This window comes from Cyprinus carpio, chromosome A23 (assembly GCF_018340385.1).
Source record: "Cyprinus carpio isolate SPL01 chromosome A23, ASM1834038v1, whole genome shotgun sequence".
Classification (NCBI taxonomy): Eukaryota; Metazoa; Chordata; class Actinopteri; order Cypriniformes; family Cyprinidae; genus Cyprinus; species Cyprinus carpio.
Window position 1 is genome coordinate 18610066 of NC_056594.1, and position 14085 is coordinate 18624150.

The 14085-nt window shown below is 35.2% G+C and overlaps 1 protein-coding gene across 1 annotated transcript; it reads left to right on the plus strand.

Moving 5' to 3' along the window:
• Positions 1-1495: 1495 nt before the first annotated feature.
• On the plus strand, positions 1496-13319 carry LOC109078870 (E3 ubiquitin-protein ligase MARCHF9-like). Its single transcript, XM_042713563.1, has 4 exons — positions 1496-3123; positions 10655-10810; positions 10940-11132; positions 12337-13319. The coding sequence occupies exons 1-4, from the start codon at positions 2779-2781 to the stop codon at positions 12669-12671; spliced, it is 1029 nt and encodes a 342-aa protein (XP_042569497.1). The 5' UTR covers positions 1496-2778; the 3' UTR covers positions 12672-13319.
• Positions 13320-14085: the final 766 nt, after the last annotated feature.

Genomic DNA, 14085 nt, shown 5'->3' on the forward strand with positions numbered 1-14085 from the left:
CAGTTGTAATTCTGTATCAGTATCATTAGAACATCAAGTAGGCAGTAATGAAAGAAACAATTGTCACTTCATTCTTCCAGGTCCTAGCTACTTAACACAGCGTGCAATAAATGCAATGGCCGGGTGTGAAAGATCAATTTTTAGAGCCGCCCTGGTAAGGCAGAAGTTGACAAGAATTCCAATCAATAAACTGCATTAGATTGCTGAGCCATCAGCTAAAGCCACGAATGTGTCCTTATATGGGTCAATCCTGTTATGCAGAACATTTTCAAGTCCCTGTCACATTTTTAAAGGGGTCATATGATGCGATTTCAAGGTTTTTGAAAACATCATTTATCTTTGGAGTGTTACATGCTGTTCGTGAATAGATAAGATCCCTAAAGTTGCAAAGACTAATGTCTCATACCCAAAGAGATATTCTTTATAAAAGTTCAGACTTGTCCACACCCTCCTAAAACGCCTTGTTTAAACACGCCCTCAGATGTCTACGTCACTGTGTGTGAAGATTTGCATTACACCGCCCAAATGTTCACGCAAAGAAAGGATGAGTAACTTTGAATCTAGCTGTAGTATTGTTGCCACCGCTGCCATGTCGTGGAGTCTCTGTGTGTTTCCTTGTGAAAGTGAAACTACTTTGTTTGGCCTTCTAAAAGAGGACACAACTAGAAATCAGTGGTTAAGTTGTATTTACAACACTGTTCCAGAACAGTTCAACCCAAATATTCAGATGTGTGCAACGCATTTTACGGAGGACGAGGACTGTTTCCTAAACCAATAGCCTACAATGCCGGTGTTCTGACAATTAATGCTGACTCACAGCCTGTAAGTACGTTTTCATATGTAAAGGATTTGCCACTGATGATTCAAATGTGAGTTTTGAGCAATGTAGAGTAGCGCATTGTAGAGTTTGTCATTTCTCCGTTCACAAATGCAGACATGGTTTTATGTTTACATGGCGCGATGCAATGCAACACGTAAAAAGACAGTCATTATAATCCGTAATTATCTCCCACTGGATGCAACAGTTTATAATGGGTTTTATTGGTTTTGTCTCGTCGTACCGGGACACGGAATCACAGTATGGTAAGGGGCGTAACATTTCTGCCACACGCTTGAGGTATTCAGCCAATCACAATGCACTGGATAGGTGGCTAATCAGCGTACACCTTGCTTTTCAGAACTATGAGCTTTGTAAAAATCAATGCATTTCAGAAAGGCAGGGCATAGAGGAGAAACAATAATGTACAGTATGTGGAAAATAATGTGTTTTTTGAACACATTTCATTACAGCAAATACACAAAATAATGTTATTTTTTAGCAACGTCATATGACCCCTTTAATAAGCCTGTATTGTGTAAATATAGTTGCCTGAGCTTGAAAATATGGTTTAATCTTCAAAAATATGCTTCTATTTTGAGTTGCAGAGTTCAAGAGGTTCTGCATAGCAGATCTGACCCGTAAAGCTCATTTATATTTCCCGCCGCGTCCCTTTGACACGTAGAGGAAACGTCACGACGAGAGATCAGCACCTTGGACAGCGGCGCCCGTCAAAATTCAGCATACTTGGACTCTCCCACGGGAGAATGGAGCAGGAGCGCGCACGGGAGCGAGACGTTTGTAAATGAATCATTTTGATTGGGCGAGAGCGCGCCTTGGAAACAAGGGCCGTGTGTTGATGCGCACGGCAGAACGTCCATTTCGAGGATGAATCAGAGGGGAGCAGCATCAGCATCCCCATCACTTTACGATCCACAGCATCAGCCGCTCCGACTGACTATCACACCCTGCGAAGAAGGAAAATAGGCGAACCTGCGCACGGTGCCTTTTATTTTTCCGTTCTGGAAGACCCATCTTCCTTTGAACGTGGCGAGGAACCATATCGGCCGGGAGGGGGATGGTGATGAACTTCAAATGGAGCCAAGATGCTGGCAATTTCCCCCAGCTCTTCAGCCAATACTGCCATTATTATTGCTGTTTTTAAAACACCAACCTAATGGATTGTTCTGAGCTCTGCGTTGGGGATGGGAGGTGGCGTTGGAATATGTCGATTGGAAGATGCACAAGGAAATGATGTGAAAGCTTCGTCATGATGCCTCTGATGAACAATAAACAAAACTATAGGATTGCACCCGAATCCAACTTCCAGCTCTTTTGGATTATGTTTTTATGCTGAAGGATCCCCCGACGATGACTGTATGTGGCAGCGATGCTCTGAAATGCCATTTTGCATCTTCCTTGTCTCTCATCCGTGCGTCCAGGCTTTGGGTTGCTGGGAGTTTATGAAAATTACATCTATTTAGACCTGGAACAATGCATTGCTGGCTATTTATTGCAATACCATATGCTTATTATTGTCATCCTCGCGCCCTATCATGATTGTATCAGAGGAACAACATCGGCCCTAACAGGCACATACATGCCATCAGAAGGAAAATAACAAGCCCAGAGATTTTTCTGACCAATTACGTTTGGTTTGGACACTTTCCTCTGAGACTTTAGGGTAGCAACTCCGTTTCTGCCGAATAAAATATTAATAATAGGCCTGACGGGATCAATAACAACAACAACAATAATACTAATAAAAACAACAACATTAATAATGCATAAAAATAATAATATTATATAAAATAACAACAATAATAACTATCAAATATAATAATAATAGTCATATATATATATAAATAAATAAAAATAAAATACCGAAAAAAATAATCACCCCTTTCGTAAACCATCAAAAAATTTCACTTCAGCCATACGACATACACATGTAGTCAAACATGTTCAAGAACCGGATCCGCATGTTTTTTAACGAACTTAAGGTGCTGGTTTTCATGCGATCCGGTTCTGGACGCTCCGACAGTGACGCAGAGCCGAGCAGACGACCCAGTAGCAGCATGAGGGGGCTCGGGATGGGCGGCTGCGGATGGCCGCCCTTCGTTGACTGCTCCAGCCGCGACGACGAGGAAGAATACTACGGGAGTGACCCCAGGCCCAGGAGTCTGGCTTTCGAGGAGAAAGACCCGAAACTGCAGGCGGGCCTGGACGCGGTCAGCCTCTCCAGCAGCACGGGCAGCGGCATGAGAACACCTCAGTGTCGAATCTGCTTCCAAGGGCCCGAGCAGGTACCCAGACGCTGTTTTATGTCACATGTGTGAGCACAATAACAAGGCCTGTGTGGGTCTTTAGGTTAATGCTCATATTTCCTATTTTAAATTTACATTTTGGTGGTACATTATAATGCAGTGGCCATGCTGCACATGCTGTTTGTTATTGTTGCTGTAGTGAATTACTACAGTAGACTATGGACAGCTCCACAAAGTACACGTTGTTCATTAACATTGCTCATTTTTTAAATGTCATTGCAACGTTATATGAACACTGAATTGTGGTTCATAATAATAATAATAATAATAATAATAATATGAACAACAATGCATAATTGTAAACAGCTCCATGAAATAGTTATGCAATAAGTATGTGTTGTCCGATAATATTTATGTTAAAACACTTGCATGAACACTGAAATGTGATTAATACTATTAATAATACTATGAACAACAAAGCATAACTGTAAACAGCTCAACAATATAATTACAATACAATGCAATAATATTATTAATTATTAATGACATTAATTTGTACTTATTTATGTAAAAACACTTGCATGAACACCAAAATGTGGCTTATAATGATACATTCTAATACAATAATAACAAAAACAACAAGAAAGTTATCTAATTTATACTATAAGCAGAAAAATAATCTGCATAATTAAGTATATCTTGGATAATAGTTTTAGCATATTTATTAATGTAAATAAACTGTAACATCAGCACTGCATAATTATGTGTATAATAAGCATTTTGTTTAGTTCTACAGAATATGCATTATATTGTGTTTATGCGTTATGCATTGCTCTGTAGTGTTGCTTGCTTACTGTAAATGTTAAACCTATTAATGTGAGCCTTAATTTTGCATAAATAACCAGAAATTGTTTGGGAAGTATCGGCAGCATGTTTAGCTCACCGTCACACAATCTGGAACCAATGGCAGCATGTAGACTAATAATGCATTTCTCTTTTGATGGGTTTACAGGTATGCCATTAGAGACTGCTGATTTACAGGTTCAATATGCCCACCCAATTAACCTCTCTATTGCTTTTCATGAGCAGTAGACGTCTCAATGACGTTCTGTATGGAAATGTATAGATCCTAGTGTGGATGTTAAAGCCCAGGGCAGCCTGAAGCTGATTCATTTGCAATGCAAAGACTGTTGAGTAAATGCAGGCCAGGAGCAGGATTCACATGGTCTGAAACTGAAATGTTGGGAAAAACAAGACTCAGTGAGATCCTAAAATTAAAATAATAGGCAACACAGTTCACTTTTTAATTGTCAAATTATTAAGCAGCAGAATAGATCTATGAGTGATGTTTTCTGTCCCGTTATGGATGACCTGCTTGATTCGTCATCCAGTGAACTGAACATCTATATTAGTATAATCAGATTCTCATGGATAAATCAGTGTGTTTGTATTTGTATCGGATAGGCGGAACACAGGATGGATGTTTGGTCAACAGCCAAGATGAGAAACAACAGATGTGCGAAACCTGTCAAGCTCGTCTGCTGCAAGTTAGCTGTAGACATCAGCTAATATGGAAAGATGTTAGCGATGTACCAACACAATCCATCTGGCAGTCCATCTGATTTTGTCAGCCTCTGTGTCTATTTTCAATGCGAGATGCTTCTCAGTGTAAACCTGCCTCTCAGGTAAATGGTTTAATGAGCTGTTGAAAGTGCTGGACAGACAGAAGAAAAACAGCTGCTAGAATACAGGCACAAGCAGTTCACTTTCAGGCATTTTAAGATCTGTCTTTCATAGTTATAATATTATTCATTAACATACAATTTAATTAGAATTTCAAGAACTGACCTCTTTAGATCCAGGGGGCATTAGCCTCTGCTGATGGACATCGTAACTGCACCGTTTAGCAAAATTAAAGGGATAGTTCACCCAAAAATCATAACTCTTCAATTAACTTATGCTCATGTCATTATGCAAAACACAAAAGAAACACTGGACTTCAAACCAACACTGGACCCCATTGAAATTCAGTGTGTGGACATTTTTTTTTAAAAAACATAAAAAGGAATTCAAATTAATAAGAATAATTTAGAATAATAATTAAAGTAACAATTAAAAAAAAAAGTAGCTGTGTATTCTACCACACACACCATTCTAAATTTCACATATTTCATTATATTATTATAAATAATTTACCACTGCCTGATTCTGTTTTGGAGGTTCTTAAAATCATTCAATATACAATTACATATTTTATAAATAGTGTATAATATTTAGAATATAACATTTTAAAATATTTTTTTCCTGTCTTTGATGTCACACCTATTTAGCAGTGTTATTTTAGTATAGAGATACTATTATATAGTTTATAAATATTTTAATTCGTTTTTATATTTTCTGATTTTATTGAAATTTTAGTCATTTTGCTCTGTGCATTTCTAATTTTTATTAGTTTTATTTAAATAGGCCCATATAATTATTTTAGATTTTAGAAAATAATTTTAAGGCTTTGCTTTGCTTTGCTTTGCTTTGCTTAAGAAGATATTTTGAGGAACACTGGACTTCAAAACATTACTGGACCCCATTGAATTTCAATGTATGGACATTTTTTGAAAAACACAAAAAGGAATTAAAATGAATTAGAATAATTTAGAATAATACTTAAAAACTTAAAAAGGAATTAAAATTAATTTTAATAATTTAGAATAATAATTAAAAACTTTATATATATCATTTTATTTTAAAGTATGTATGGTTTTAGTTAAGTGTAATAACTCTGCTATTTAGTTGCTTGTTGTCCAGGGGTTCATTTCCCAAAAGCGTTAGCTAATTATGGTCATCAGTTACACTGAACTCTAATGGTAACGACGGATCTTGCGACACAGTTGCTTTTGGGAAACACACCCCTGAGTGATTAGTCACCTTTTATGGCTCAAGCGATTGACTCACAACCCAGTTGCATAATGATGTCACGTTTTTTTCATATTTTATTTTATTTTGTCTCCGTTAGTGTTTATTTGAAGTAACAAATATGGTTTTAGTTTTAAACAACTATAATAACACTGCTGTTTAGTCGTTTATTATCCAGATTTATGAACGATTTATGGCTCATGTGATTGACACAATGCAGCTGCATAATGATGACTCACTTTTCAAAGCTACAGTATATAGATGAATGACAATGCAAACATATAGCTCCAGGAATTATAGTCCTTGTTGTTTTAATTATGAGTGGCATGCTGAAGGGGGAGATGGGATATCAGTCCTCATTAGTCAGCTTTCTGATCTGTCAGGGCTTATGGAACATGTAAAACTGATTTGTTTTGATGTGCTTGTTCTGGATACGAGCTCTAATCAGATTAAGCTGAGAGAGGTTTTTTGAAATATTTGGTTTTAGCGCCAAAGCGAGATCTGCCACGATGCTGCTGTCTCTTTTCACAAACAGAACAAAGCTCTTTGTCAATGATTACTATGTACAGAGAATGACTTGAGTGCTAATTACAGATGTAAAGATGGAGAGAGCTTTTGTTACTGATGTATGATTTTGGCTAAACAAAATCTGGCCTTGGATCTCAGATAACAGTTAGATACTCTGAAACAACAAGAGGAGGACAGGCTGTACTTTAAAGCACAGTATGACTCATCCATGTCCACTTATCGTAACGCTCACATTGATCAGATTGGACAGACTCGTGATGTCAACTGTACTGGAGAACTTGACGGGAAATGTACAGGACAAGTACAGTGGGCTTCAAAGGTGAAAATGCGTGTTTCATATTCTTTAATTTGATGCAGATCTGTTCAGTATAAGAATGGAAATGACAGCAACACTTAAGCTAATGTGGTATAAATCTGATCATCTTCTCCAGCATCATTCGAGATCTTCCAAAGAGCATCTAGTGCCTTAATGGAAGCAAGAAAATCCTTTTGTATAAAGGAGTTACAATGAACAGTGTTACAGTTATTTAAGTAGTGATTAGTACAGAATCTTAAATATATCTTATTCAATAACTTTTTAGTTTTAAAATGTTCAAAATCCTAAAACCTTCTATTTCCACAATAAAATATATCAACTTATTTAAATAAAATTAAAATGTATTATTATTGTTGTTGTTGTTTTTCAAATTAATTAATATTTATTATTAATCAATATTTATGTAATATAATGTAATTTAATAAATTAATTATATAGTTCAATTTTAAATTCATTAATAAATTAAATTACATTTAATTAATTATTAAATGTTACATTAATTACATTACAAATAATTACATTTTAATTAGTTTAAAAATCCCAGATTTTCTTTTTCTTTATATATCTATATATATATATATATATATATATATATATATATATTATATATATATATATTATATATATATATGTGTATATATATATATATATATATATATATATGTATATACACACATATATACTGGCCCATTTCTATGTTTATCAAACAAATTGAGGACACAAATTGAGACTCCTCAGTATGAATAGTAATTATTCAATGGTGATTATTATGCTTAAAACAGTTTTTGTTATAATTGTTTAAATTAATTAATCTTTAATATTTATTTATTTAACATTATTTATTTTTTAATTAAATATTAATTAATTTTATTTATACAAATAAAAATGTATTTAAAAAATATAAAATGTATTAAATTAAATAAATTACATTTATTTATAATTATTAATAATTATAATATTATCTTTACTGGCATGTTTTTTTCAGACAAATTGAGAAGAGCATATTATAAAACTATGTTTCTCTTCAGAATCAATAGTGATTATTAAACTTAAAACAATTCTTGTATTATTATTTAAATCAATTAATATTTATTTACAGATTTAATATGATTTATTATTAAATTATATATATATATATATACACTCACAAGGATTATTACAAAAACAATAAAAATAAATATAAATAAAAATATATATATATATATATATATATATATATATATATACATACATTGTGGACTTTTGGATCCACTGTTTGTATTTCAAATGCTGGATTGACTGCTCAGTAGTGCCAAGTAAAATCTCTTTACTGGCCTGTTTCTCTGTTTATTCAGACTAACTGAACACATTATACAGTACATCTGTGTTTCTCCTCAGAATCAATAGTGATTGTTGAGCTTAAAGTAGTTCTTATTTAAGTCACACCTCAAAATTGCATTTAGACATGCTGGTACCACAGTTAACGAATCAATTGATGTCTTGATGACCGTAGATCGCTTTGCTCTATTCTCTTTTCTTTTATGCCGAAGTTCTTCAGAAGCCATTCAGTGTTTCTTTTGTTTGCAGTCTTTCTCTAAAGATTACATCAATCTTAACAGTACTGTATCTCTGCCCCCCAGTTGGACATCCTTTTCTTTATACTTGACTTGTTATTCACATTCTATCTATTGAATGTTCTCTTGGCAGCTCTCGAAATGCTGCCGTTGCATCTGTAATGTTAGTTGATTCATGGTTTCTCGCTAAATACATCTAAATTAAAATTAAAGCTTCTCTTTTGTTGACAACAACCTAGCATCCACATAGCAACCACAGAATGCACCATAGTGACAGAATGCAAAAGCCGGTGCATTTCCAATGAAATTTCTCAAATGCGTTTTCCCATCAGTTCACCCAAAGAGCGAGTGTTGTACCTGCAGAGCGCTTCTCCCAGGTGTGTATGGATTGAGTGTCTGGAGCAGCAGAGGACAGAATAACTCACCCGTCTTTTAACTGCATACTCTTCAGATCCTCCAGTCCCTTCTACACACCCTCATAAGTCTGGAGTACAAAGCTCACGTCAGCAGCCGCATGAAGCCCGCTGTGTCCCTGATCGATTTAGCATTTGCAATGGCGGATGGGTTCATGAGTAATAACTCATTTACGTAAATCAACTCGACCACTACACTGTGTGTGTGGCAGCGTCCGCTCATAAATGGATATTGAGGTGTGTGTTCTCTTACCCGGTGCCCTGTGCTTGTAATGGCAGCTCTAGATGACAACAGATGTCACAGGATTGTGAGGCTTTCAGCAGGTGTGCTGGGATCCCACTGGATGTTCATGTGATTATCTGAGACTCTGGAGCCAACATCTTTGTTAGGTAGCACTGAAAGAAATGAAATAGAAACTAGAAGTAAAAATCACCTGTCATTTTCAGTGGGTGAAGAACTCACATGTGTTATGAATTAGGTACGTTACGGTCTCTGACAGACAGCATGTCGAAACCACTCAGGCAGCATTTTATCCTTCTTTTCAGAAACTAATGTTGTAGTGAAAACATCCGGTAATGGGCTTTCCAGGAAATGCGTGTACTCGCTGGGACTCTGCTTCTCGTAAATACTAGTATTTATTGTGCACATTATTTTTTGACAGACATAGAAGTTGTGATATTCAAAGGATGGGGATTTGAAAACAGATGTTGCACTATTTTTTGACAGACATCGAAGTTGTGATATTCAAAGGATGGGGATTTGAAAACAGATGTTGCACATTATTTTTTGACAGACATCGAAGTTGTGATATTCAAAGGATGGGGATTTGAAACAGATGTTGCACATTATTTTTTGACAGATATCGAAGTTGTGATATTCAAAGGATGGGGATTTGAAAACAGATGGATTGTAAGATAATTATTTATTTCTTAGCTTGCAAGTATTCAGTGAAGTGATTGATGCCCGTGAGTGTGTTATGTTGATGTTTTTAGTTGTAATATTGCAAATGATTGTGCGCCTAAGTTTTTGACAGACGCGATAACGTGCGTGAGAGCTGAACTGTTTGCTTTTTGGGTTTTGTAAAATATGCTGGAGATGTTCTAAATGCTTTTTTAGCACTTATTTTAGAAAATGAAAGTTTAACAAAGTTTTTTTTGTGGCTTAAACTACATGTTTCTCAGAGACTGACATGTTTGGCTTGTGAAAAATTTTACATTTCGCTGTCGCAAATTCAATTTCTTTTGAATTGCTTTTTTAGTTTTCATTCTTATTTTAGTTTAATTTTAGTCATTTTTATTAGCTTTTTAAAATATTTATATAGCTTTAATAATTTTTTTATTGTTTAAATTTAAAATAATATTTTATTTTTATTTATTTCTAATTTTCATTTAAGTATTAAAGTTGACGTTTTTCATCTAATATTAATGTTTTATCTTATTTCGGTTTTATTTCAATCACCAATAATTTTTCATATGTTTAGATTTATTTAACAATAACAACACTGGCTAAATAGAACATAAAATGATATTTGACATTTCAAGTTAAAGCAAATATTAAGCTGGAAACAGTTTGCGGTGAAACTTGATTGTATTGATCAGGATTTAACTGTAATGATTTGTCTGTAATTGGTGTTATTGCCATTGGTTAATATTATTTCTTCCTGCCCCACAGCCTTGGTGACATCAGCAGAAAAGAGGGCATTTCAGAGGCAGAGGAAGTTATCATGTTTGATGAAAGTCAATGAAAATGAACCATTTCCTGGGGCTTTTCTTGTCCAGGGACCTTTATTAAGACAGTAAATAGCATTGATTTTTGTTGGTCATCAGATTTCAATCTCCCCTGTCTGCAGGGGGAGCTGTTGAGCCCATGCCGCTGCGACGGCTCCGTACGCTGCACCCACCAGCCCTGTCTGATTCGCTGGATCAGCGAGAGAGGCTCCTGGAGCTGTGAGCTCTGCTACTTCAAGTACCAAGTCCTAGCCATCAGCACCAAGAACCCTCTGCAGGTAAAGCGTCAGCCTCAAACCGTGATGTATCTGGGTCAGGGCGAAGCACTGGCTAGTGTCTCTATTTATAGGCTTCTACAAGCAAAGCAAGAAGATGCTGTCTCATCTTTTTAATGCTGTGTGTATCAGTGGCAGGCGATTTCTCTGACGGTGATTGAGAAGGTGCAGATCGCTGCCATTATCCTGGGCTCACTCTTCCTCATCGCCAGTATCTCATGGCTGGTGTGGTCTTCTCTCAGCCCGTCTGCCAAGTGGCAGCGCCAGGACCTGCTCTTCCAGATCTGCTATGGCATGTACGGCTTCATGGACATTGTGTGCATAGGTGAGAAGCAAAACACTATGGATCCATTTTTTTTTTAAATGATTAGGACCTGTCTTTGATTTCATATAGGCTTTTGGCTTTACATACCAAACTATAAGAATTTTGAATCATAACAACCCTAATATGAAAACATTTGCATATACGTATGAATGTATATATGTATAAATTTGTTATAGGGAAATTATGGGAACTTTACAAAAAGGTTTGTTAACAGTTAATATATTAGGTATACTGAATTAATGAATGATACTTCTTAAGCATATTTTGGTCTTGGTTAATGTTAATTTCTGCATATACTAATGCATTTTAACATTATAATTTATAAATGTATTAATGTACTATAAATTAATATTTTTCTTAATGTTTATTCAGAATTCAAGAACTGTTACTGTTGGTAATTTGTGTAATATATTACTATTATGTAAAATTAAATATTTTTAATATAAAAAATAAGGTTTATATAATTTAAAAAACTGTGTGTGGTGTCATTAACACATTCATTAAAGATCAAATTTATATAAAATATATAAAATATATATATATATATATACATACACTATAAATATCTTAATGTCTTAATGTTTGTTCAGAATGTTAATTTATGTAATATATTATTTCTTAATTTTTATATTATTAAAAATAACATTTATATAACTTATATATAGTATATTGTGAACAAACATAAATTATTAATAGTAATTAACATTAATAAAAAATTAATTTAATAAAATAAATTAAGTTTTTATGTATTAGAAAATTTTATTTAATTATAAAGTTATACAAATAGATATACTATTAATATTTGTATGTACATTAATAATGCGTGAAGATGAAATGTTACTGATGTTAATAACTGTGATACAGCATTCTTACGTAAATAAATAAATAAAAAGAAATTCAATATTAATTTTTTTAGTTTTAAAAATGTTTATATACCATTCACAAATGTTATAAATATTATTAACAATTTATAATATTATTATACTATTAACAACTTTGATGTTTATGTATAAACTGATGTTAATTTATGTAATATATAATATTATAAAATAATATTAACTTAGATGAATTGATACTGTCCGAAATGTTGTTAGTTCATGATACCTAGTGCATTAACAAAGTGAAGATTATTTTAAAGTGAGAGTGAATTTCCATATGTTTATGGATGAATCGGTAACATCCACTAATCTCTAATTCCTCACAGGCCTTATAATCCACGAGGGCTCATCCGTGTATAGAATCTTCAAGCGATGGCAGGCTGTAAACCAGCAGTGGAAAGTATTGAACTATGAGAAGTCGAAGGACTTGGGAGACCCGGTGAGCTCCAGCAGTAAGGCAGGCAGCCGCGGTGCACGCAACAACCCACACGGCCTGGCCAGCGGCAGCAGGGGGAGGCAGCGAGTGCGCAGGTTAAGGACTATCCTCAACCACCACTGCGGCTACACCATCCTCCACATCCTCAGCCAGCTGCGGTCCAGCGACACGCGGCTCGGAACCGCCACCAACCGCGAGGTGGTGATGCGGGTCACGACCGTATGAGGTCAGAGAGAGAAACAAAGACAAATTTCAGGCTCCAAAAGACAGTGTTACGATGCCAGGATGTTTGTGATTTTCCTTGCGTAACAGACAGGAATGCACACGAACAATGCGTAGGACATTGGCGACATTCATTCCTGGAGTTTCTATTGGCGAGACTCTCTCATGATCTAGCACACTATTGCATTTTTAAGTTCGATTTCCTCGCTGGTGTTGTTTTTTTATCGATACGGTTTTTAAAACGTTTTGATTTTCTAAGGGAGAATGGTACATGAAGTGACATCGACGTGTGATGTATATGATAACCCATAATAGGGACCTATTGTTGTAAATGATGTTTACGGATGCTTCTGACGCAACAAGAAAGCCAACCATAACCAAACGATCACAATAACCAGGGAAACGAGATACGAATTGTTACATGCTAAAATATAAAAGGGGAGGGTGCAATAAGAAATAATAAGATTATACAGAGAATAAAAAGACGTGAACATTTAAAAGAATTTGATCTTCTCTGCAATAAAGATACCTGTATATTTTACAGTGACCTTTGCATGAGGGTAGAGTTTTATGCCTCCTCGACACATGGACATGATGAATTTGTTTTATTCAGAATGGTGCTCGTTTGAATAAACACTACTGTTCATCTGCTGTTTGTGAAATGCATCATCACACAGGCTTTTGTTCATTTAAGTGGCATCCTCTTACAGATACACACCTATACTACTTTTTTGTTGGCGGTTTGGAACGTAGCATTTCAGCAATGGCTGATCACATAAAGAGCTTTCATTTGAATGTGAACAAAACTGAATTACAAGCAATTTTACCATATAAGAGACAAATGACTAAATGCAGCTTAATTTGAAAGAACAACTGATTAGCCCTAGGCAGATAACGATCCATATTATATTCTTCTGTTTTCTAGTTCAATCTATATGATTATGAATGCATACAATTACCGGTTCATTTAAACATAGATTGCAATTTCAATGTGTTCATACACACACAAAATCTCCCTCTGATGTTTAAAACTTGTATCTCTTTCTTCTATTTAATCTGTTGAACACAAACTTCAAAATGTTTCCATTAGAGGGAGCAGCTTGGTGAATTCGTGTGGGTTCCACTGGTAGCGTTGTGCATAACAGGCGCAATTTCATATGATTTAGTAATACAGAATATTTTCGTGGGTCATGGCTCAGTATTAAGCTGTTTTGCAGTTTGTACTCTCTCAGGAACAGGAGCACGTGTGAGACCAACAAGCTACTTCGGCTCCTCACGCTGTGTCTTGACCTTGATCTGATTCAGCTTTGTTTTAGTACTTCATAGATTATATCACTCCGGGTTACAAGCGTGAGGTCTCCTGGGTGCCACTATCATTGGGAGACCCTTGCAGAGGTCACGACGCTGCAGGGAGAGT